We start from the raw sequence: 25,689 nt of genomic DNA, 5'->3' as shown, positions 1-25,689 counted from the left end.
GTGTGGCTACCAGGTCCAGCAGGGAACAAGTCTTCCTCTTGTAGGCTGCAAATGTCTGTGACCACCTGATGTGACAACATCAACCTGCGGAAGCACTGCTCTTCCAAGAAATCAAGGAAGCTGAACCTCTGTCTATAAATGCTATGATGTTGCTAGTGCCTCCTGTGACCTTGGCCCCCGTTTTGTGCGCCTCCCTCCTGTGTACCTGCCTCCTGTGTGCGTGCTCATCCTACCACAGCACGTTGTAGCTGCCATGGATGGTGATGTGCTGTTAAATACATCCTGTGCACCTCCAATCCTGATGTCTGTTTGAAAGATTCCAAGGCAGAAATAAGCTGTATCCACAAAGAACTTTCTGCCAATATTTGCCAGAGAGAACTGAGGCATCTGTTTCAATAAATGAGCTTTTATTCAGATGTGAAACCTGTGCTGCACATGTTAACTTTGGAGCCAAGTTAAAATCAATTTGTAAACACCTCATTAACATCTCATAAGGAAGTTAGTTGCGCCAATAATTATCCACCCAGCTGAAATAATTAAATTCCCAACTTTGGTGTGCAGGTTAAGCCTTCTGTTAAGCCCAGAAGTGTGTGCATTGGAGCTGAATTGTGCTCCCAATCTAAAACTCAAAGATTTGAACTTCATCCTGCATCAGCCATCTGACTTTCCCCAACCTCCCCATATTTGGGGGACAAAGTTCTCCCTCCCCCACCAGCACCCCCCCCCCCCCCCCCCCCCCCTCCGTGATCTCTGTCTGTCACTCTATCCCATTTCTCTTTTCAGTTCGGGTGCTGATTGTGCCAGGCTCTGCTGAGTATTACAGAAACATAATAGTAGTTAGATGGGAAAACCTGGGCGACTACTCCCTTGGTTTTCTTTGCAGGAATAGGCAGCATCAACTTGACAGCATTGCAATGTATGTACAATGCTTTCACTTCTGGATAAAGTAGGCCATTTATACTAAAGAGTGCAGCCAAAGGTGGGATAACAGGTTGTTTGCTGTTAGCTGCTCTCATGAAATGTAAAATCACCTTCAGAAACACTTTCGGGGAATTTGTTTCCTATGCCAGTGACACTCTTAGTGCAAGTAATTTGGAGTGCAGCAACTAGAATGCAGAACATACAGGATAATGTTGATCAATATTGTCCATGACAGCAGAGGTTGGCAACGTGTCCAGACATGGATACCAGTGTCCGTGGTAAAAATTTTGAGGTCCGTGACTGGTAATTTCAGGGAGGAGAAATTTCCCATTGGCTTCTTCTTTTAACCAGTCAGTTTTTTTTAAAAAATCGCAGCTGTCAGTTTCAGTTTTACTGACAGGTGACAGGTGCTGGGAGCGGGAACAGTGCTTCCAATTCAGACAAGTTCAAGGTTTTCAGGCGGGTTCTGATTCTTTTTAAAAGCCTGTCAGAAAACCTCGAACTTGTCCATATTGGAAGCATTGTTCCCACTCCCAGCGCGTGTCAGCTGTGAAACTGCAACAGACAACTGCAATTTAAAAAAAAAAATAGACCAATTACAGAGCTGAGAGTTCCCGCTCTCTGCAACTGTCAGAGAGAGAGAGGGGGCAGGGATGGAGGGGAGGAGAGAGATTGGGGGAGAGAGGGGAGATGGAGGGAGGGAAGGGGATCTGGGGGAGGGAGGAGAGAGGGGAGAGAGAGGGAGGGAGGGGGAGAGATGGAGGGAGGGGGAGAGATGGAGGGAAGCAGGAAGAGAGAGAGGGAGGGAGTGAGGGGGGAGAGAGGGAGAGAAGAATAGTGGGGGGGAGAGAAGAATGGCGGGAGAGAGAGAGAGGGGGCAGAGGGAGAGAAGGGGGGCAGAGAGAGAGTGGGGGGAGAGAGGAGAGAGAGAGAGGAGAGAGAAGAGAGAGAGGGGAGAGAGAAGAGAGAGAGAGGGGAGAGAGTGAAGAGAGTGGTGGGAGAAAGAAAGTGGGGGCAGAGAGGAGAGAGAGCATACAGAGAGAGACTGGGGGGAGCGATAGGGACAGAGAGAGAGTGGGGAGAAAGAGAGGGGAGAGAGATAGAGAAAGGAGAGGGGGCGCAGAGAGATAGAAGGGGATAGAGAGAGAGGGGGTAGAGAGCGAGGGGGACGACACAGAGAGGAGGGGACGACACAGAGAGGAAGGGACAACACAGAGAGGAAGGGACAACACAGAGAGGGGGACACAGAGAGGGAGGGGGGAGAGCGACAGAGAGAGAGAGATAGAGAAGTGGCAGAGAGAGCAATCAAGATCACTACTGACAGAATGACATCTATCCGGAATGCTCTGCATCGCTTCAACAATTGTGCAGGCAAACATTGACTATTGTGCAAGCAAAGAAATGCTGTGTCTCACCAAATCAGTGTCCAACATAGTGACCAGCAAGTAAGTTAATAAATTAGTCTTCTCATTCTTCACAAAAATGCTCCTTTGCTGTTGTTTTGATTAATGGTAAGATAAATTTTTAATGCCTTTGTCTTTCTAAAATTGTCTCACCGGCCCCCTGGAGACAAAAATTGTTATGTGGCCCACACCCATGTGAAAATGTTGGGCACCACTGCTTCAGGCCTTTAACCTTGTGTTTTAAAATAACTTAGCAGCAAAAGTAACTGCAAAAGTAATTCACATTGGCATTGCATACTATTTTGCTTGTGATCTAGCTAATACAGTTGTGCTGCTCTCCATTGATATTTGTATGCTTAGCTACTTTATTTATAGCGAGAAATGTGTTTTAAATTGGACTGTGTTTTTATGGCATTAGATTGGATATATACTTTGTATACAGATTAATCGCCCCCACGTCTGTGGCTGAGTCAATAATTTTGCCAAATGTCCATGGTGCAACACGTTGGTGCCTATCCCTGCATGAGAGTCTTAAAAAAATGAATCTCCTTCCCCCAAAACCTAATTGACAAAGTAAGTTCATCTGCTGGTTGGAACTGGGGTTGGTCATTTTCCTATATAACATCACAGCACTTCAAAGTTATTTATTGTGTTACGATCCCATTAGGGACCAGTAATGTTTTTAAAAAGAAATTCAAACTTCCAGTTAATACTCAAAGAATTATGCTAGAAGATTTCACATTTAAACAAAAACATTTTTATTGTACAAGTGTTAAACAAAGCAAAACCCGACCAACCCAACACTACAATTTTAAATGACTTATAAACAGAACATGAAGACGTTTACTTTAAACTCTGACTCTCAACAGAACACCTCTGTTTGGCTTTTACTTCCACCCCAAGAATTTCCCTATATTTTACAAGATCTTGGCAGTTCATTCACTTCTCCTGGGACCAATCCAAAACGTACCACAAGTCTTAAAAATTCACTTTGATTTTCTTTAGTTACTCAGCTATTTTCTGAGGTTTGAGAGTTCTTGGGGATTTTCCCTCTAGCATTCAGCTAGTCAAGCCTCCAGCTTTCTTGCCACACCTCACGAATCTGGATTTTCAGCCCGAGCTTGGGTCTTACTCAAATCAGAAACACTCATGGTTCCTGATGACCTTCCTGTTCCTGAGTCCACCCACTTTCAAAGCCAACTACCTTTCTGTGAGAGAGCACAGAGATAAAAACACCTGACTAAAGGGCATCTCTCTGAATCATTGATCTCCATAGCAAGGGGGTACATGTGGGATGGCCTAGACAGCAAATTAAGCTAATTACCTCCCACTCCAAAACATCTATTTGATTTCAGATACCCACACAAATAATTGATAATGCTAACAATGGCAGGACAATTCCTTCCTGACTTTCTGGCTACAGTTCCTCAACTAAACGAGTTCACCTGCTGTTTTATGGCTTTCACCTCTCTAACATTGTCCTTTTAAGTATACATGAAAAGATCTTTGAAATAAAATCTCTTGGGTGGTCCTGCAACCTTTATACATTCCAGAATTACTGATATATGCTTCCATTGTTTAAAGCTGTGCATTCAAAGCACCACATCAGAAAATTTACCCTTATGTTTTTTTAATATAAAAAAGTGGGTTAATGGCCCAAAAAGATATTGCTGCAAATTTCTGACTGCAGGGAATTCACAAAATCAGCTAGTTTAATGGTATCAACTCAGGAACTAGCTAATCCAATGGAATCCTGATGCATGCACACAGGAGGGAGGTGCATAGGCAAGAAAGAAAGACTTTTGTGCTTCATGTTTGGGAGTACTTTTGATAATGAAAGAAACCCACCTCTGTCATTTTTGGCACGCCCTGGGGCAAAACCACCTTGATCAAACCAATTAAAAAAAAATACAACCTCAGAAAAGCAGCCCCACTGCAGCAGTCTGACATTTCCAATTTGCATCCCAGCTTCCCTGGTGGCCCTTGATTGAGACCACAAGTGGGCAGCTGCTTTCTGTCTAAACAATGCGTCCGACCAGGTGAGAAAGGTGTCTCGGGATCTTTTACTGTCTTCACCTGGTCTTATTGTAACAGGGTTTGATTTTTTTCTCTCTCTCTGTCCCCCTCTTTCTCTCTCTCGCTCTCTGACAGTTGCAGAGAGCAGGAATGCTCAGCAGATCGTTGACCAGTTTTTAAAAAAATCGCAAGTCAGTTTTAGAGCTGACAGTTACTGACAGCAGAAACAGCAGTTTCCAAGCTTCAGGCAGATTCAGGGTTTTCTGGTGGGCTTTTCAAAAAACCCTGAATCTGTCCAAAGTTGGGAAACGGCTGTTCCCAATGTCAGAACCTGTCAACTGTGAAACTGACTTCAGATGTTTTTTAAAAGCCTGTCTGCAAGAAGACGACAATGGGAAATTTCTCATCTCCAGCCATGGACCCCTGACGAGGATGAGGAACGGCCTGGAATAGTTTACATCCATGAGCTGGATGGAAATCTTTGGCGGGCGGATCCTGGCCGTATGTTGGAAAAACCTGTATTACGTAGTATTTGCAGCACAGAAACAGGCCATTCCACTCTTTAACTGCATGATTGTAATGTATTGAAAGTCTTGCACGTGTGCACATTTCCTGTAACGGTCAGATTTACTTCCTTTCACGCCTTCCCCATCACACTCTTTCAAGTCATTATGAGCAATGCCATCACAGATCTTTTAGCAATATGTTAAAAATGGTATGTCAACACTCATGCATTACACTGCAGACTGTTCAATGCATACCTCGGCATCAACACTTAGTACACGGGGAGCGAAGAGCGCTTCAGACATTGCAGCTATGTTAACTTAATTTTTTTCTTCCTGTTGGAAAATACCTGGAAAATGAACCATTTGGTTTTACCAGCAAAAGAGCCAGAACTGTAAATATGCTTTTAAGAATGACTCTGAACTATAACTACTGTGTTGCAATGAGCAAAGAGAGGAGTTTATCACTGTGGGTTGAGTTCAAAAGCAGGCCATGAGGTGAAAGGGCAGTGTTCTAACTTTGTTGCATCATTCATTCTTCATCAGCTACTTATATCTTCAGCAATTACTGTCAGCAGAGCCTGCCAAATGTGCAGCATCTTTATTTTCAGATCCCCAACAATGTCATTAAATTTCCCAACAAAATCTCCCAAACGTCAAATAAGGAGTGTAACTTGTAATGATTAGGTTTTAAGTGTTGTTGTTCATCACTGTCTGCTTCAAGGCAATAATTCTGCTTGTGGGTTGCCCAGTTTGAAGGTTGCTTACATAGGATGAATAGGATGTGGTAATTACTGCTTTAGGCTGCACCCAAGTGTTCCTGCCAAGCTTGGTCTCAGTTAAAACTAGAGAGAGCAGAATTTACAACAGGTTTTTCCTGACGAAGCTGTTCTGTGATTGATGACATCCATAGACTGATACACAGATTTGGATGTCACTGTTAGAAAAGGGTGCAGTGGGTACTGTTCTTTTTAAATACTCCAGTCAGTGCTTCGTGCGTAAAAGGACTGCATAATGAGCCAAACAAACCTGCTGATTCCAAGTTCACTCCTGACTATATGTTGAGTTATCTGATCTCAGCCCAGGGGAAAATAGAGGTACTGCAATTGGCCCAGCACCTTGGGTTAGGCAGGGGAACACAGGACATGGAAGCTACTCTCTCGACTGGAACAAAGAAAATTACCTCCCTCTTCTGCTGATGACAATATGCCATTCTCTTTCTCTGTGATAAGCTTTATACTGAACTATTGGACATTAGATTAATATGAGTTACCACATATAAAGAAATACAAATAATTGAAGCAAAAATGTCAATAAGCAAAGTGGTGAACTATTGCATATATTTTTATAACATCATATCAGTGCATAAATATATAAATTTGGGTCCTCCCTTTCATCCCAATGCACATGTCCCTTAAGACTGGCCTACTCAAACTAGTAAGGTCTTAAGTTACTTATATCTTCAGCAATTATTGTCAGCAGAGCCTGCCAAATGTATAGCACCTTCATTTTCACTGGTCTGTGTTCTGTTCACCAATTTCTTTGGGATTAGTACGCCTTCTTGTTGTTTTTTGGTTCCCAGATGTTGGAAATAATCATACTTTAAATTTGGAGAGGCTTGAGCTTTTCATTCAGTTATTCAGCCAGCATGTAGGACCGGCCAGACTGGTCTTCTGATACATATCACATGACTCTCCAGTGCAGCCGTCAATGTGGTCCCCACTGGAACACTTACACATAACAACTAGTTCCTAGCTGATTAGTTCCTAGCACTTTACAGTTGTATAACAATATATACCCTCCCTTTTTCTTTAAAACATAATGCCCCTATATCGATATAACTGTCAATATAACTAAAGAAGATTATCAACCTAAATAATCTGAATCCCTTGTTAGCCTCTTTTATAGCATGTATTCTTTTTCTAAAAGAAATTACTGACGGTATCGCTTGGGTGGCAAGATGTTGTACCTCCATCTTGTAGATTTGGCATTTGTTGCTCTCAGTGGTGAACTGGACTCACTGTACAGGTGATGTTGTGTCACTTGCTGGTGATGTTGTTAATGTTGTCTCGCTGGATAGTGATGTTTCCGGTGTTGTTGATGGTCTTTTCTGTTGTTCCAGCTCAGGTGTAGGTTGAATATGGATTCTGTTCCTTCTCATTTGGTCACCGGTTTCAGTCTCAATGATATATGGCCTTGGAGTCTCAGCTTCACTAACAACTTTTGCTGGGCTCCAGGTTTTCATGATTGGATCCTGTACATGTACAGTTTGTCCTTTCAACAGCTCGGGTAGGGATTTAGCATATTTGTTGAAGTGTTGCTCTTCTCTTACCTGTGCTTCAGTGAGTTGTTGTCTCACTTCCTCCTGGTCACTTGAAGGATGTATTTTGCTTGGCAGAATAGTCTTATATTTTCAACAGGTCTGCAGGTGATTTCATGTCAGCCTTGAGAGGTGTGGATCGGAGTGACAATAAGGCCATGTTTGGGTCTTCCTTCATCTCTTGGCATTTCACAAGTGTTCTTTTGACTGTCTGGACGTGTCCCTGTGGGTAGTGTGGTGATGAGCTGATGGTGTTGAACTCATACTGGTCAGTGAATTCCTTAAATTCTCTGGATGTAAATTGAGTGCCATTGTCACATATTAATCTTTCAGAAATCCCTTGCTCAGCAAACAGAACTCGTACTGCTGAGATGATTGTTGTGGCTCTCAAGTCTTTCACCTTCCGGATAAAAGGGAACTTTGAGTAGTAGTCTGCGATATTGTGAGCTTGTCCTTTCCAATTAAGCTTTCTGTATTTCAGGATGTGCAGAACCCCAAATGAGCTGATCTATCAGCCATTCATCTGTGTCCTTAAATTTACATTTTCTGGCTGCATTTTTCAATCTTGTTACAAAATTGTCAACAGGCTCACCTAGTTCCTGTCTGAGGCCTTGAAATTCATATCAGTATATCCAATGATTTGATTTTGGCTGAATCTTTCAAAAATTTTCTCTGGGTTTCTGCTGTGCTCTTTACTTAAGTCCCAGCTGTTAAATAAATTTAATCCTCTATCTCCAGCCCACAGTAGGATATAGCTAACCCTTTCCTCTTCATTAGGAAACTACTGAATGTCAATCTGCACTTTCGTTTAAATTCTCAAATGCCTCTATGACATCATCAGCTTCCCAATTCATTATGGCACAGCATGTAGCTGTGCATTCATTCCTGTTCCGGCTGACATTTCGTTTTTCGTTTTCGCACGAGTCACTCAGTTTTTCTTTCTCTCTCTCTGGCACTAATTTGAGTCAATTTTCCCAATCTAATACTTTTAAAATGTTCTAGGTTTACTCACAGACACTCGCTGCCAACATGTTACATCTTGTTGGTTTTTGTTTCCTAGATGTTGGAAATAATTACAGTTTAAACTTGGAAAGGCTTGAACTTTTCATTTATTTATTCAGCCAGCATGCTACCTGCTGTCGGCCTGGCCAGGCTGGTTTCCTGTTACATATCACATGACTCTCCAGTGCCGCCATCAATGTGGCCCCACTGGAACACTTACACGTAACCACTAGTTCCTAGCTAATTAGTTCCTAGCACTTTACAGATAGTATAACAATGTATAACACGGAAGGCACTTTTGACTTCAAACTAAGGAATGTTAAAAATCAGCTAGTTGCTATAAACTGCTCTCTATCAGATATGTGTGTGTGTGTGTGAAATTATTAGCTAGTAGCAGGGCCAGACTGTGAGCCTCTCTAGTTGAATGACCAATTGCCACTGCCAAGTGTCATTCACAATCTAAGATCTTCTACTTAAGAGAACTCCGGAATTCTTAGGACGTAAAATATTTCTAATATCTGCTTTCCCTTGTACTGAAGTGTTGCTTGCAACTTCCCCTTTACTACAAGTTCAACCCCTCTTGGGCCATGTAACTAAGTTTATATTGGTTGCAGAAACTGTGTGGATAGCCATGGCTCTTTGTCTGATAAGACACTTGCTCCGGTGTCGAGTTTGAAATTAGTAATCTGTTCGTTGACATAGATGTCTGCAGACCAAAATGTCTGAATTGGATCTTGCCAAGACAATGTTTCGATTGCTCTGCTGCAGGAGGTTGTTTAATTTTGTTAACCACTCTATTCTTAAATGCTTTTCCTTTAGAATTTGAGGTAGTCGAGATTTTATTTCGGCACATTTTAACAAAATGTCTTTTTTTCTACAATAAAAGCATTCTGCTCTATTTGTAGGACATTGTTCGCGATTGTAGTTACTTTTGGCGCCATATTACTGCCAGGGTTTAATGGCGTTGTTCACTTTCCCTTCCCCCCAGTGTACCTTTTTTCCTGGTGCCTCTTTTTCAGCCCTCTGGTGGAGGAACTGAACAGTTGCAGGAGCTTTCCTGAGCAAAGGTTTTCCTTCACCTTACAGGATTGCTCTGTTGTTCTTTCAGACCTCAGCTTGCCTCACCAGCTGAATAGCTTTACCCAGGGTGATGTCTTCTTTAGACTGCAACAGATTCATCGGAAACACCCACAACAGTATGATCTCTTATCAATTCAGCTGTAAGGTCTCCATAATCACAAAGGGCATTGATAAAAGCATCGACTGTTTCGTCAGATTTCTGGACCCCTTTGTTGAATCTTGCTCTTTCTAAGATCCTATAACTCTGCAAGGTGAAATAAGAATTAAAAGCTTTAAAAATTTTGTTGAATTTGGCAGATACCTCTTTAAGAACTTGTCTGGCAATCACATCATCTGCTATAGCCTCAATGGAATACAATAGTGTATTCACTTTGCTCTGCTTCAGACTGGCTGTCTAACTTAGATGCAATTCTGTATCTGAGAAACCTTTTTCTCCATAATACCTAGTTTTCAATCTGATTGGATCCCTCTTGACTTTGGAAACTCTCCACATTCCCAATTTTTGATCCATGTTGCTTTATTTTATAGATTTTTTTTAGAGTGTTCCCCTTTAAGAAACACTGTATTTTGTCAGGCTAGCTTTCTTTAATAGAGTATCGCAGGTGCTCTCGAGTGTCCCCGATTTTTTAAAATAGGCTGTTTTAGAGTTTTCCCCTTTGCTTGAGAACTTCACTTTGTTTGTTTATTCTGTTATGTAAACCCCCACCTGCCAAGAATGAGGCATATTAATTTCATCATATGAACATTAATTTTAAACTGTTGCTAGAGTGAAGAAATCACTTGTTAAAGAGATCACCAGACATTTGGGCTGGAAGGACATTTGCATACCAAGAGATGCTGCTTGTGGAGACAAAGGACTATTCCCTGATCCAATTAACCCAAATGGATTTTGATCACCTGACATTGAAGGTGTAAGGAAGCACCTTTCAGGGCCTGCTAAGATAATACAATTCACAAACGCAGAAGTGGTTGAGCCAGTTGACTAACCTGATGGCCAACTTGTTTTTTTTATTTGTTCCACACAGAAAGGGACAGAAGGCAGTTTGCAACTGAAGCTGGAACAAGGAAGCCCGTCTCCTGACTGTCTCTCTCTCTCATTTCTCCCAAGCCACCGGATCCTGGAAGACATGTAAACCTCAAGAGAGAAAAGACCCCTACATTGAAACAAGCTGAAGCGTGAACTGAGCCCCAACTAATAGCAGGACTTACTGGCAACCAAAGACTCCACAACTGAACTCAAAGGACAGTAAATAACTAACAGATATTGCCTGAAACTTTTCGCCTTTATTCTTTCTACTTTTTCTGTCTCTATCTGTGTGTGTTTATCGCATATACATGCTAGCGTGGTCGCATTGCATATTCATAGTCGTTAACTGGATTAGAGTTTAAGATTAATAAACTTCTGCCTTTCTTGTTTAATTCTAAGGTAACCTGTCTGATCTCTTTGCCTCACAATTGGAGCAGTGAACAAGGATTCACTAAGAGGTAGTTAAAAACATGGTGTTTCTAAAATTAAACCCTGTTACGGTTAACCAGGCAAAGGCTGAGAGGGAACCCCTAGACCCCTTCTCACCTGGTTGTAACAATTCAGCTTGCCTTAATGAAATTGACACAGCTGTTTGAGAGTTCCCTCCTGTTTTAATAGACTGTTCTAGGGTTTTCCCCATTCTTTGAGAACTTCAGTTTATTTGTTTGCCTTCAGGCCTGGCTGCCTTAATGGCATGTCCCTGCTGTTTTTGGGAGTTTACACCGCTTTTCAGCCGTTTGCGTGCATATTGAGGGTTTCCCACTCTTCACCCTCGCATTCAGCCTGAGTGAAGGATTGGACTTTTCCCCGGGTTTTCTCTCTTGCACGATGCCTTCAGAAAATTACTTTAAGGCCTTCAAAGGCTTTTAACACGATTTCTCGACTGTCGGCACTGTAGCTCTCCCGATCGATGGATTTGGTTTGCAGGCTTCCTTTCTGTGTAGCTGCCTACCTTTCACCACATCCACTCAGCCTCTTCTCAAAATCTGTGGTTTTTTGATGCTTATCCAGGTCAGGCCTTTTCAGCTAGTTGCTTCAAATTTTTCTTCGGGCAGTAGGACGGTAAGAACTTCTATTGTTTTTTCAATCCCTTTTCAGTTAGTTGCTTCAAATTTATCTTTTGGGTGTAGGATACCATCACTAATCCCCATATCATATGTTGGTTTGGTACACTGCCACCTTATTTATTCAAGCCAGAGAGATTCTTAGTCTATAGTAGTTAAACATTAATCTTCATTGCATTATAACTATTTACACCCCACCTAGCCTGTGTGACTCCTCCAAAAGCCATGTTGCATCTGTTCTCATGTGTCTCTCACATGTGATCTCTTACATCATCATGGTAGGAGGTACTCTTTACACTCTGTCAAGATTAACCCTCTCAGACTCTTATTGTCCAGGGTCATAGTCTGCAGTGATGCCTTGTGTGGGGAACAGCCTGCTGACACTGATTATCCAGCTTGGTATGTGAAGCGTATCCATTTGCCTGCGGTCCTTGATGATAGCTGTGGATCCATATCCCAGCATGAGTCAACGTCCTGCAGAGAAGAGGGGAGAAAGCTAGCCAAGAAAAAAAATTTCAACAGCATGCTGTAATTTTCTGAATATAATATGCACCCAAGTATAATATGCACTCTGATTTTCATAACTGAGAAATCAAATTTGCTTAATCACCATGCATAATACGCATCTAGACTTCTGCAATACTGTGGTCAAAGTGACCTTTTATAGACAAAAGTAATGAGAAAACCTGGCTAAGTGGCTGGCTCCCAAGCTCATGCAAAATGTACGATTTCAAATAGATCAAATGAGCCGACAGCGTTTATTGATCAGTCGGAAGTACCATATGACATGTAGACATGTTTCTCAGGACAGTAATGAATCATCTGACAGGCATTTTATGGAACAGATCAGTTTCTTTCCAGGAGCAGATGCATTAATGTGCAAAGTTATCAAATCAATCAGCCTAGCTAATAAATTCCAAAAATTCATGAAAACAAGAGACGGTTCACAATTATACCTTAGAAACAGGAAGAATTTAAAAGAAATACCATTGCAACATAACATTTGTATTAAGTATGCATTATCATTCACAGCACATCTGAAAAAGATGTTCTTGACCAGCTGCAATAAAACCCACTTTGAATTGCTGCCATGTATAATATGCACCCTAACTTCAAGATAATTTTTTAGGGGAATAATGCGTATTATATTTGGAAAATTATGGTAAAACTCTTAGCTAGTGTCTTGGGAATACAGTATTAATTCATTTAATATTTGGCCCTTCTCTCACAATCAGGAATACAATCTCAATTGTTAATTGTTTATTAATTGGGTATAATTGTATCCAGGTGGTGGGCATTAACTGAGGATTCACTTAAGCCCCTATAAATAGACACAGACTGAAAATATGTTTGTTGAGTTAGGAGATGTAATGTGTAACTCTGTTAATAAATATAAAATTGGGTAAATATTGGTTCCTGTTCTAGCCTTCGCCAACTGGAATAGAATATGGTTAGAGGATGGCTGCCTAAAGGTGAAAGTTGGAAATTAAGAAAAAAGTTCTGACAGAAAACTACAATCCTGCTGATGATTGTGAAAACTGGGAGAAAGAAAATGTAAATTGTTGGGGTATGATTACACTTTGATATTCTCAGAATCTGAACCATATGACCAGTTGAAGAATGAAGTGGAAATGAGGTGGACACGGGTTATATCCCTATCAAAAAGGAAACAAGGTATGGCCTTGGCATTGTCGCTTCTTACAAAAAGTGAAATCAGAAGTAAAGTATTTTGGGAAATGGCTGTCCCTCAGTTGGATAGTGATGAAAATTTGGACCTTCTACTAGAGTTCTTGTTTGAAATTTACAAGAAAGATGATCTGTTAAATGGCTATGAGGTATAGTCAGACTTTAATAGATTTCAGAAAACAAATGGCCATTCCATAGAATTGTATATCATTGTATAAAAGGGTGACAAAATTCAATTTGGGGATCACTGGATCAGTACTAGCTTTTAAATTACTGGATTATTTGAAGATAACAGGCTCCTGGTTCCAACTGTTACGACTGAGGCGAGAGGAGTGCACTGTTTATTCTAGTTCCACTTCTCCACAGGTCACAACATATATTTAAATTATTTCCCACTTACTGATACGGTCAATCAGAGACTATTTTTATCCCAGAACAAAACACACCAGCCAGGTTTCTTTAATAAACAATAAAATTATTAGTTTATTATAAAACAAGTCTTAACCAGTAATGAAGGAAAGCATAAACACGCTGATTGAAATATTAAAGTTCCCTTTTTACCTTAACCACTCATACTCACCCACACACATACGTCGCTTAATTGGAAAAATTGTGATTTTTGTTTTTAGAGCTCTAATATAGAAAATCCCCCAACTTGGGATGAACACTTGCTCATTCTTGAAGAAGCAGCAGATGAGATATGTTGTGTTCCAAAACTGGCATGCAGTCTGGCCACCGAGTATACGTAGATGGATCACTGGGATCTTTTAGAACAGTTCTTTCAGGCGGCATTGAGAATTAATTTAGCAGGCTTTTCTTCAAAGACAGGAGGTGAGATGAGCTGACACAGTGGACTTCTCAGGGTCTTTTAGAGAGGGGGTGGAAAATTGAGCTGGGTGTATTCTTCTCTCCTTCCTTGGGAATTCTCTCCTCTCCTTGGAAGTTCTCTTCTCTCCTTGGAAGTTCTCTCCTTCTGCAGACTTTTTAAAGAGATGGAACAGGTTGGGCTGAGCTGGGGTTCTGTCCTTCAGTTTAAAAAAAAATCTCCAACCCCTTTTAAACAGTTCATTCTCAACTCCAAATAATTCAAAAGTCAAACCGGAAACAGAAAGTCCACCTTCTGACCTGTCACTTCTCTGCACACATCTTCCCTATTTACCAGGGTTTCTGTTCTATTTTTAACTTGAGTCATGTGACAAACAGTAAATGTTGTTGTCAAATAAGTCCTCTTGATGAAAAAAAACTGGTCCAACATTTCTTCAGTTTGACTAGGAATTCTTCAAAAAATATATTTAACCAAAACAAAAGCATTTTCATAACATAACTGGTGTTCAGTTCTTGGAGCGGGAGACCCTATTGGATCAGATGTCTGCTGCCTTGAAAAAAATCTAGGGTAAACAATCATTTCTTTCAGCCTTCACCGTACAAATGGGACATTCCACAGTGACATAAAGAGTAGAAGACTCAATAATTGCTAGATTTCAAAATGGTCTAGATACTGGATGCAGGCATCAATAAACAAGCAGAATGAGGATGAAAGTACCTTTTGCAGATTTGGCTATTACAGCAGAAGACAGAATTGGAACAGCAATAATAAACAAATGAATCCCAAGAATGCCCAAGGAACTTCAGGTGTGACTCAAGTATCATTATGGAGGGAAATGCCCAAAGCGGAGAGGCAGGTTCCCTAAAATGACACATGGTGAAGAGAATTCTGAGGAAGAGGATGAAGATAATGATGCATCTGAACAAACTATACTGGTCACAAGGAGTTTTAGTCTTATGATGAATATGTTCGTCCTGGTCTCCTTTCACTGTGCAGTGATAGATAGTGGTTGCATTTGACCAGTATGTGTAACAAATTAGTTAAATTGTTAACTTGATTCACTAAGTAGTGAGGCTCAATGCAAGGTTAAGGAATATAAAAGTACTACTGGGTTTCGGTTTGGTGATAGCAACACATTGAGGTCACTAATGAAATAGTAATTCCATGTAAAATAGCTGGAGAAACCATTTTACAAAGTCTCAAGTGAGATACTTATGTTACTGAGTAAACCTTCTATGAAAAGGGCAGAAGTAAAACTTGACATGGTGCATGATAAGACAATTATTTTTGGAAAGTCAATAGATCTGCAGTTTACACAGTCAGACATTATTGTATCCCCTTAACAAAACCTAACATTTCCTATTGGAGTGTTAAACAACTATTAATGGCATCAAGTGATAAAAATCAGAAAAAAAGCAAATTGCCCTAAAATTACATACACAATTTGCTCACCCAACTTGTCAAAGGTGAAAAATCCTGCTAAAGAATGCAGGTGTGGTTGATGAAGAGTTTACGAAGCTAATGGAAGAGATTTGTGACAAATGTGAAATCTGTAAAGAAGTATCGGAGGACATCGCCATGTCCTATTGGGAGCCTTCCATTGGCCTTCCAATCGGAGTGAATTTGCCCACCACGGAACTCAACACCGTAATGCTGCATTCCGATTCTGTCAGAGGTGGCGAATTGTCATGGCAGCACATCCGCACTTCGGTGATGGCATTGGCGTTTACCTATGTTAAACACTGTTTAGCATACATCTGAATCTAATTTATATTGATCTTACCAGCTGTTCGCGATCTTGTGTTGGGCATGCGGCACTCACGTGCCTTCAGTTTCATGTCTTTAAAAAGCTGGTGGCACCAAGGCGAGAGACCTCGATGACTCGAAAGGGTAATTCACTTCACCACTGCTATCTATGGGAAGTGGTTGCTTGAAAGAACTCAGCAACTGCATTGTCTGTGAGAGGGGGTTAGGAAAACTCAGCAAGTGGTGAATCTGTGAAGGGGGGAAGTTGGGAGAACTCGGCAAGTGGCGTGTCTGTGAAGGGGGGATGTTGGGAGAACTTGGCAAGTGGTGTGTCTGTGAGGGTGGTGGTGGTTGGGAGAACTTGGCAAGTGTAGAGATGGTTTTCTTTGGGAAGGTCAGTGCAGGGGACTGAAATGTTGGTTTTCTCTTTTGGAAATGTTGCGGGTCCAACATCAATCCATACCATGGAGCTAATGTAGGCTTCCCGTAACCAAAATTTCAACATCTCTTCGCACAGATAGGTAAACTTAACCTTAGAAGGAAGCCAAAGATACAAGGAGGATAGAGATGGGTTTGATTTACCCCGTTTTCTTGGATCCCCATGCTGTGCTGAGGCAAATCCACCAGGGGCAGGCCCAGGAGGCAGCTGCAGCGCAAGAGGAGCCTCCAAGTTGTGAGCAGCAGCAACCAAGAACGCAATAAAGAGCACAGATACAGCAGAGAGTATATAGAACTTGCCTGGCATACCTGCAGATGTATGATGTTGGAGAAGACTGCGGCTGTCCAGAAAGGCTGTCAAAGACCTTTGTGCACTTCTCAATGATGATTTGCAACAAATGGGTTTTGCCTGTGGCCCTGAAGATTGCTGTGGCCCTAAACTTTTATGCCTCTGGATCATTCTAGGGATCCACTGGCAACATGTATGGGGTCTCTCAATTTGCAGCGCACTACTGCATCAAGGAGGTGACCAATGCTCTGTTCAAGAGGGCTCGTGACTATGTGTGCTACAGGACAGACCCTGAGAGTCAGGCTGAGAGGGCCGTTGGATTTGGGGCCATTGGGAGATTCACACAGATCCAAGGTGTGATCGACTGCACACATGTGACCATCAAGGCTCCCACAGACCAACCAGCTGGCTTCATCAATAGGAAAGGTTTTCATTCCATTAATGCCAAGACTCATTCATACTTCGGCATTCCCAGAAGCCACATCTTTTCACTCCCTCCACTCACCTTCAAGGGTGAATTCTCAGGGATAAGGGCTACTCATTGAGGACATGGCTTCTGACGCCTGTAAGAAACCCCAGCAATGATGCGAAAGAGCATTACAATGCCTGCTACAGGTCCAACCGAGCGACCATTGAGCAGGCGATTGGTATGCTGAAGATGTGGTCCCACTGCCTCGATAGATCTTGTGGAGCCCTTCAGTATGCCCCACAGAAGGTTGGGCACATTGTTGTGGTCTGCTGTGTTTTACATAACAAAGCACTACAGAAGGGGGGAGGCCTTGCAAGATGAAGGCATGTGGGAGTATGGAACTTCCTCTGATGAAGAGGACACAGAGGGCACACAAGGCCAAGCAGCCATGGAAGATCCTAGCAGAGTGATGGAAGGCAGACATCTTGAGCGGCGTGCAAGGGAAGCAAGACAGAGCCTTATAATGGAGCATTTCCAAAATGCATGACTTGCAATAAATACACTTCTGACAAAAATTCACACTCATGCACGTAGTGTCAAGTTTTCTACCTCCATACTATCTTGCCCTCCAGCTTGAATGGCGACAGCTAATTCAGCCAGTGCCCATGTGACATCATTTGAGTAATGAAACAATCATGCTCAGTGGCATGTTAATGATGTCAGTGGTCACTTTGTTAATGTAGTAAGGCATATAAGAGGATTGCAGGAGTCACTATGATGCCATGGTGGAATGTGGTTATCCATCAATGAAGGCTGAGGATTTGCACTAATGAACTTTTAATTACATTAAACATGAGATATCTATTTCACCCATGAATACCCATGTGGGACAAGGTGTCTTTTTTATACGTTTGCATGTGCTCCTGCGTGGTACATCCCCTGTGACAGCAGCTGGACTGGAGGCAGGCTGCCTATCATGATGCCCCTTGGCTTGGGATGACTTATTTGGGCGTCCTCTAGGTGCCTGAGGCCTGGAGGGCCCCAGCTGCCTGAAGATGTGCACTCAGGCGTTGCGGCTGCTGGAGCTTGGCTCATTGGTGGAGGGAAAGAGGAGCTGGTGTGCACACTTGAATCACCCTGAGGGGAGATCTGAGATGTGTCATCTCTGCCAGATGTTGCCTTACCTCTTCCTGCAACTCCAGCATGCCCCATGCTGCTGAAACCAAAAGCTCATCATCAGCATGGGGTCAGCTTGGCTCTGGCCACCCGAAGTCCTCCGACTATCAGAGACCTCGGCTGCCTCAGCCTCAGCCAGCTGCTCAGGCCTGTGTGTTGTGCTCTCACCAGATTGTGACCCTGATTGTAAAGCCAAGCAGATCCCACCGAGGTGAAAGTATCTGCACTGGTGGAAAGTGCAAGAGAGTCAGGGGACGGTGCATCTTCTGAGTGCTCCTTGTCCTCAGAGGGTGTCATCAGTCTCTCAGGGTCTGTGGTCTCCTGCGAACAGTGACCTGCAAGATACAATGCAAAGAACCTCTGTGTGGGTTAGGTTACACATATCCCATTAAGGACAGCATGTCAGAGCTAATTCACCATGACTATTGCATGTTTATCTAATTGGCAATAATCACTGTCTTGCGCTGGGTCCCCGATCTCCACGTCTAAGATGGTGCCTCCTCTTTGGCTCCCGGCTAGTTGCAGTGCCTCCCTTCAGCTTGAGTTAAAGGATGCAAGTCAGGCACTCAGCCACCGGTCTTTGCTGTCTTCCTCCTGTTGTGGGCCCTCTTCTCCTTAAAGAGCAAAGATGCAGATATTGAACATTGCCAAACATCAACATCACAGGTCTACTAACATGGGCACTTCATCAACACCTGGGGGATACTTTGCCTGGCGTACTGACTCAACCTGTCATGGGTCTCACATGCTCTGAGGTATTAGCGAGGGAGACTTGATTCACATATGCAGCCAGGCATCTGCCATCAATCTGCTATGACCTCCTTGTCTTTAAAATGGTAATGGCATCCATGTGTCATACTGTGTAGTGACACCCAGATCACACTGAGCAATTTTGGAACCTGCCACTTACCTTTGCTGAACTCAGAAGGTCATTAAACTCTTCCTACACTGGATACAGTTTCATTGGGTGGCCCCACAGCTACTAACCTCCTCTGCGATCTCTGTCCAGGCTTGCTTGGTCTTGTGGGAGGACCTCTTCTCGCCATCACTGGGGAAAGAACCTCCCATCTTTCCCTTGCAGCCTGGAGGAGGATAAGCAGGAAGTCATCACTGAACCGTGGGGCCAACCTTACTTGGACCTCTGACATGATCAGAAGGATGCTCAGTGGGGTGGCTTGCTGAGTTTTAAATTTTTGGAAGTGTTGCTTCAGTGAACCTCTGTAGAATGCAGGGAGATAGTGAATGCATTGCTGACATGGATTTAAAGATGGCGCCAGTACCTTGTCCTACATTAGCTAAAGATGTGAAAGCTGTCTCCATTTCAGACCCCACCATTGGGGGGACGGCAGTCTCAATTATGCAAAATGGCTGCCTGCCACATATCGCGGTGGCGCGGCCCATCACCGAACAAACGGGAGTGCCGGCATTTTGTGTACCCACTACTGCTCTTGGTGGCGTGATCATAAAATTCAGCCTTTAGTAAGGACAAAATGGTTATTATGGACAAAATCATGGAGAAATAGATAGGGACTGGACTTGGGGCATGAGCAAAGCTTCTGTCTGGAAATGGAGGGGAATTTGCCAATGGCGAGGATAGAGACATGTATAAAATCATGAACATTATGGTTGAATACCGCAGCTGTAAGTCCTTTCAGCATTGGGCACTGTGAAATTCAGTGATTGATGAAATGCTGCATAAAATTTTAGCTGATCAACCGCACTGCAAGTTGACAACTGCCCTGGCAGCAGGGGTGGTTGGATGATATAATCCCTAGCAAGACAGAGCTAAGTGGTCTCACAACCAATAGATCAGATCTGCCACATCCAGTTGTGAATGTTGGTGGACAATTAGACAAAGAACAGGAGGAGGTGGCTCCACAAATATCCCCATCCTCAATGATGGGGGAGCCCAGCACATCAGTGAAAAAGATTTGCAACCATCATCAGCCAGAGGTGCCAAGTGGATGATCCATCTCGGCGTCCTCTGGAGGTCCCCAGCTTCACAGATGCCTGTCTTCAGTCAATTCGATTCACTCCACGTGACATCAAGAAATAGCTGAAGGCACTGGATACAGCAAAGGCTATGGGCCCTGACAACATTCCGACAATAGTACTGAAGAGTTGTTCTCCAGAACTAGCCTGCCCCTAGCCAAGCTGTTCTGTTATAGCTCCAACACTGGCAACTACCCAACAATGTGGAAAATTGCCCAGGTATGTCCTGTGCACAAAAAGCAGGACAAATCCAACCCGGCCAATTACCACCCTATCAATCTACTCTCAATCATCAGTAAAGGGAGGTGTTATCGATAGAGCAATCAAGCAGCACTTGCTCAGCAATAACCTGCTCACTGATGCTCAATTTGGGTTCTGCCAGGGCCACTCAGCTCCTGACCTCATCACAGCCTTGGTCCAAACATAGACAAAACAGCTGAGCTCCAGAGGTGAGGTAAGAGTGACTGCCCTTGACATCAAGGCAGCATTTGACCGAGTGTGGCATCAAGGAGCCTTAGCAAAACTTGAGTCAATGGGAACTCGCCACTGTTTGGAGTTATATCTAGCAGAAAGGAAGATGGTTGTGGTTGTTGTTTGTCAATCATCTCAGTCCCTGGACATCATTGCAGTTGTTCCTCAGGGTAGTATCCTAGGCCCAACTATCTTCAGCTGCTTCATCAATGATCTTACCTTCATCATAAGGTCACAAGTTGGGGATGTTCGCTGATGATTGCACAATGTTCAGCACCATTCACAACTCCTCAGATACTGAAGCAGTCTGTGTTTGTATTCAGCAAGACCTGGACAACATTAAGGCTTGGGCTGATATGTGGCAAGTGACATTTACACCATACAAATACCAGGCAATGACCATCTTCAACAAAAGAGAATCCAACCATCTCCCCTTGACATTCAATGGCATTACCATTACTGTGACTACAAGAGCAGGTCAGAGGCTGGGAATTCTGCAGTGAGTAACTCACCTCCTGACTCCCCAATGCCTGTCCTCCATCTACAAGGCACAAGTCAGGAGTGTGATGGACTACTCTCCACTTGCCTGGATGAGTTCAGCTCCAACAACATTCAAGTAGCTCCATCCAGGACAAAGCAGCTGCTTGATTGGCACCCATCCACCAGTTAAACATTCACTCCCTCCACCACTGACGCACGTGGCAGCAGTGTGTACCATCTACAAGATGCACTGCAGCAACTCGCTAAGGTTCCTTTGACAGCACCTGAAATGTTAACTTTGCTTCTCTCTCTACAAGTGCTGCTTGACCTGCTGAGTATTTCCAGCATTTTTTGTTTTTGTTTCAGGTTAAAGTAAGGGTTTTGGTGATACAGTTGCTAGAATGGACCCTCCCACAGCTGGAAAAGTAATCTTGAAAATCTTTTTAGCTCTTTTGGCCACATATTCTTGGGGGTGTAGGTTGATCAATATAAAAGCCGGGTTTCTGCAGGCAATACCTTTCACAGAGAAGTGTTTCTGAAACCGCCTATGCTGAAGGCAAACTATGGAAATTAAACAAGTGTGTCTATTGCTGTGTGATTGCCTTAAGAGTGATGTCCCTTTAAGATCTTATTATGCAAATAAGGTAAGTACCAGGTTGTAATCATGTGACTACAAGCCAGAGTCACTCTGCAATTGTAACACGCAGAGTAACGTTCTGTAAATAGTTTGCTCTGTACTGTACATAATAGTTTAACTGTAATAAACATATTTGAGATCTTCAGCAAACTGGACTCCACATATCTCATTTATGTTGCATCAGACAACATAAAGAACTCATTACATCTATGGCCTGAATGATGCTTCCAAGGTGTGCTATTTTTGGTGAGATCTGTTTGGCTGAAAATAGGATGTGTTCAATTAAAAGCAGATCCTACAATGTTTTATTGTCTTCATAAAGGAAACCTTTCAGGTATCTGCATGATGCATGTTGATGATTTCTTATGGGGTCGTACTGCAGAATTTGAGAAATGTGTTATTAATAAGATTGAAGTAGAATTTAAAATTGGGAGTCGGGCTTGTGGGGCTTTTAAATATTATTGATTTAGATATTAAGCAGATTAGGTCTGGAATGACTTTAAATCAACAATCCTATTCAGAGAAGTTATTTCCATCCCAGTTAATCGCACTAGATCCTCACAGAAAGATGATGTTATTTCTGAAGAACAGACAGAACAATTATGTGCTTGATTGGTCAATTGAACTGGTTGGACACTCAGGCTGGACCAGATGCTAGTTTTGATGTATTGGAGTTAAGTACTATGATGAAACACCCTAAAGTTGAGAATGTTTTAAGGGCAAATAAAACATTTAAAAAACTTAAATCTGGAGAAATGCGCACTTAAGTTCTCATTCTTAGGTGACCCAAAGAACATGAAACTAGTCATTTTTAGTGATACTTCACATGCTAATCTTCCAGATGGGTACTCTAGTGCAGCTGGTTTCATAATATTTCTGATGGGTGAGAACAGGAAATGTCATCTTTTAGCTTGGGAAGCTAAGAAAATAAAAAGAATTGTTCAAAACATTTTGGCTGCTGAAACAGTGGCCACTGTAGCGGCATTAGATATGGGATTCTATTTGTCAAATAATTTAACTGAGATTCTGTACAATGGTGTACTGAAGATAATATATCCATTTAATGTTATGCAATCGTCCATTGTAGGATAATGCACACTCCATGAAAAGTGAGTGAGAAAAGATTATGGGTTGACTTTTCTGGATTGAAACAAATGCTGCAGAGAAAAGAAATCTCTGAAATTAAATGGGCGGATGCAAGTCATCAACTGTCTGCTTGTTTTACAAAAAGAAATGCATGTACAAATACATTTTTACAGGTCCTAGAGGAAGGGGTCTCTTGTAATGTAATGCATTGTACAGAATATGGAGGTTTTTGATTTAATTTGTTTTGAAATTTTCATTATATGTATTCACTTTAATTTTCATTGAAAGAGAGAAAGTAATCTGTTAGTTGTATATTGATTGAGTTTAATTGTAGGAAGATGGTGGGCATTAAATGGGGATTCACTTGAGGCATTATAAATAGACACAGAATTAAATTATAGTTGTTGGGTTATGTAGGCCTGAGACCTGCAGCCACTACTTTTTCTACTTTATCTTTTTTGCATTTTACTTCTGCTTTGCTTTTGACTTAAAAAAAAATCTGTATTAAACCTGTAGTGAATTTTTAAAGGTTACTTTGTAGACATTGATTTCAAACTAAGTGTGATTGTACTCTGATTAAGTCAAGTAATTAATCAATTGTGTAATCAAGAACTTTTTCCTTTTGTTTTCATGCTGATCAGCCAGGCCATGCGCAGCTGTTGTTTTGTCTAAACTACTGTTTTTCTCTTGAAAATCATGGTTGTTTCTCATTGTTTAACCAGAAGTCAGTTCTTATAGTATTCGATGACCCTTGAATTACAAGCCAGGACAATGGATGACCTTGCACATGGCGTGATCCACTATGGTGTGGTATCATGAGATAGAGTTTAACTGATGGACAGTATAACCTAATTGATGGCAGATGTGAGACACCATCAAAGGATGTGTTAACAATCTGAACGGCCTTGTAGTGCCTGTGAGAAGAATTTGATAAGGACACATGGTTGTCAGACTCTTGTTTTGAGAATGTCTGATGAAGGCCTCGGAAAGCTGGAATGGAGCCAGAAATTAGTCTTAAAGGGGCACAGCATCCAACACTAGGGGCTGCAGCCAGAGTGGATTAGTCAACCACTGAAGACTACGGAGGAACGGATGTCGACGGGGTGACTGACCAGAGAATCCACCCTGTGCAAGGTTCTCCAGAGACTTGATGATATATGTACCAAGGGGGAATGGTACCATTTTAGGGAGCTGTCATGAACAGGCTAATTTAGGGCTATAGCAGGGTGTTATAAGTTTTTTTAGTCTTTTTCTCAACTCTTTTCCTTCCGTTCTTTTAATAAAGTTATCTTTCTTTCCTTTTTTATCATTAATAATTGTTTAATAATTACTCAATAAAATTCCAGTTTTAACACATTGCAGTTATGTCTAGAGGACGGCTCCGAACCTAAATGAGACTCTGCAGGGGACTCATGCCCTAAGGTTAGGAGGTAAATGCTTTTAATGTGTAACTCTGTAAATAAATATAAACGTGTGTAAAGATTGGCTCCAGTTCTATCCTTCACCAAATGGTTTTCAGGATTAGAATGCTGATTGTAATTTTGATTATGTGCAGATTTTTCACTTAAAGTGGATGGAGTTGCAGCGGATTAAACTCATGGCCTCATACGTGCAAACCACGTGCTTGATCACTGAGCCACATTCCCTGACATTTGAAATCTAGACCTCAACTTTGAGTTTGTGCTGATTACATTTCATCCTCATCAGCACAATTTGTGGTTTTAAGCAAAAAATTCAAGTACCATCACTTCCCATATGTTTACAACATTGCATGATTATTTATTAACCTAGAAATGTTTCCACTGACCTATAAGTAACTGACAGCTGAAGTTGTGAACTTTACAGTTCCTTTTTAACTCGTTAAATGCTCCATTGCACCAGTGACAAGCTCCATTGCACTCTTTGCTTAATTTAGCTATGTATGGTTAGTTATCATCATGTATGTAGACGTAGTAGATTACATAATTTTAGCAATTGGTGAACTTTTGTGTACTTTGAACGTGGATTGGGTCAATTTTTCAGGCTCCATGATGGCCATCAGAAGAGGCAGACATGATCCTAGTTTAATGTCTTACCTGAAGGAACAACTCTTTCAAAGTCCAAATGCAGAGTGTTGGGGTGGGGCGGTGGTGGGGGTGAGGTCATTAGGTTCAATCCATGAAGCTCCTGCTGGATTTGTATGTGATGTAAGCTTTAGCAGTTTTGGACTTATACCCATTAAAGTTTCCTGACCTTTAGGGATAGAAAATGCTGTGTCCTGATTTTGAGCCGTCCGGGGCAGCTTTTACCATCCTCTAGGCCCAGGAATTTTAATGACCCGAAGCTTCCAAAGAATCAGGCTTTGGGGGAGAAGGTGACAGAGGGAAAGGAGAGAGGGTATGATATTTTTGAGCTTAAGGTTCCTTTGTTTTGTATATCGAGGTCTTGCATATGATTATTGGGTTTTATGATTTATTTGACCTTTTTTGCTATAAAGAATTTTGAAAGAAAACTACAAAGTTGGGATTTTAAAGCAATGTGTATGTACATGTATATCCAGTCCCCAGCTCTAAAACGTAGGATATCCTTCATCTAGGGGTAACAGGCAAAGCTATATGGATTAATTGCTAGCTTCCCACTCTGTCCTGAGTTAGTTTGTGGATCTTTGGCGTTCTCCCAGAGAGCTGTGGATACTCAGTTGTTGGGTATATTGAAGAGCGTACGATCGATTTTAGGATACTAAGGAAATTAAAGTGTACAGGAATAGTGCGGGAAGCTGTCGTTGAGATAAAGATCAACCATGGTCATATTGAATGGTGGAGCAGGCTCGAAGGGCCGAACGGCCTACTCCTACAGCTATTTCTTTTGTCCTTATGTTCTAGGGTGATCTTTGCCCGTGGAGCAATTGGCTTGCTATGATTGAGCCTGGCACTCATGGGTGAGGGAGGGGAAAATCAGCAGGGATCCTGCTCCTGATCTTTATCCGGTGACTCCAGTTAGATAGTTAACTTGTAACTAGATTGGCCTTGAATGTAATATTGCCAACAGTTTTGGCTCACACATGAAAAATTGCCACATATAAAATTCTCAAGAAACTCTTTACCCACAGAATGGTAAAAATGTGGAACTCGCTACCAC

The 25,689-nt window shown here is 42.1% G+C and overlaps 1 protein-coding gene across 1 annotated transcript in view; it reads left to right on the top strand.

The window, feature by feature from the left end:
* Positions 1-25,689, top strand: part of LOC137375685 (uncharacterized) — a 46,062-nt gene that overhangs the window by 8,550 nt on the left and 11,823 nt on the right. Inside the window, exon 3 of the mRNA XM_068043073.1 lies at positions 12,930-13,010. Within this exon, the coding sequence (XP_067899174.1) occupies positions 12,930-13,010 (81 nt within the window). The remainder of the gene's footprint in view (positions 1-12,929; positions 13,011-25,689) is intronic.

Source organism: Heterodontus francisci, chromosome 12 (genome assembly GCF_036365525.1).
Source record: "Heterodontus francisci isolate sHetFra1 chromosome 12, sHetFra1.hap1, whole genome shotgun sequence".
NCBI classification, from domain to species: domain Eukaryota; kingdom Metazoa; phylum Chordata; class Chondrichthyes; order Heterodontiformes; family Heterodontidae; genus Heterodontus; species Heterodontus francisci.
This window is presented reverse-complemented; position numbering and strand designations above follow the sequence as displayed.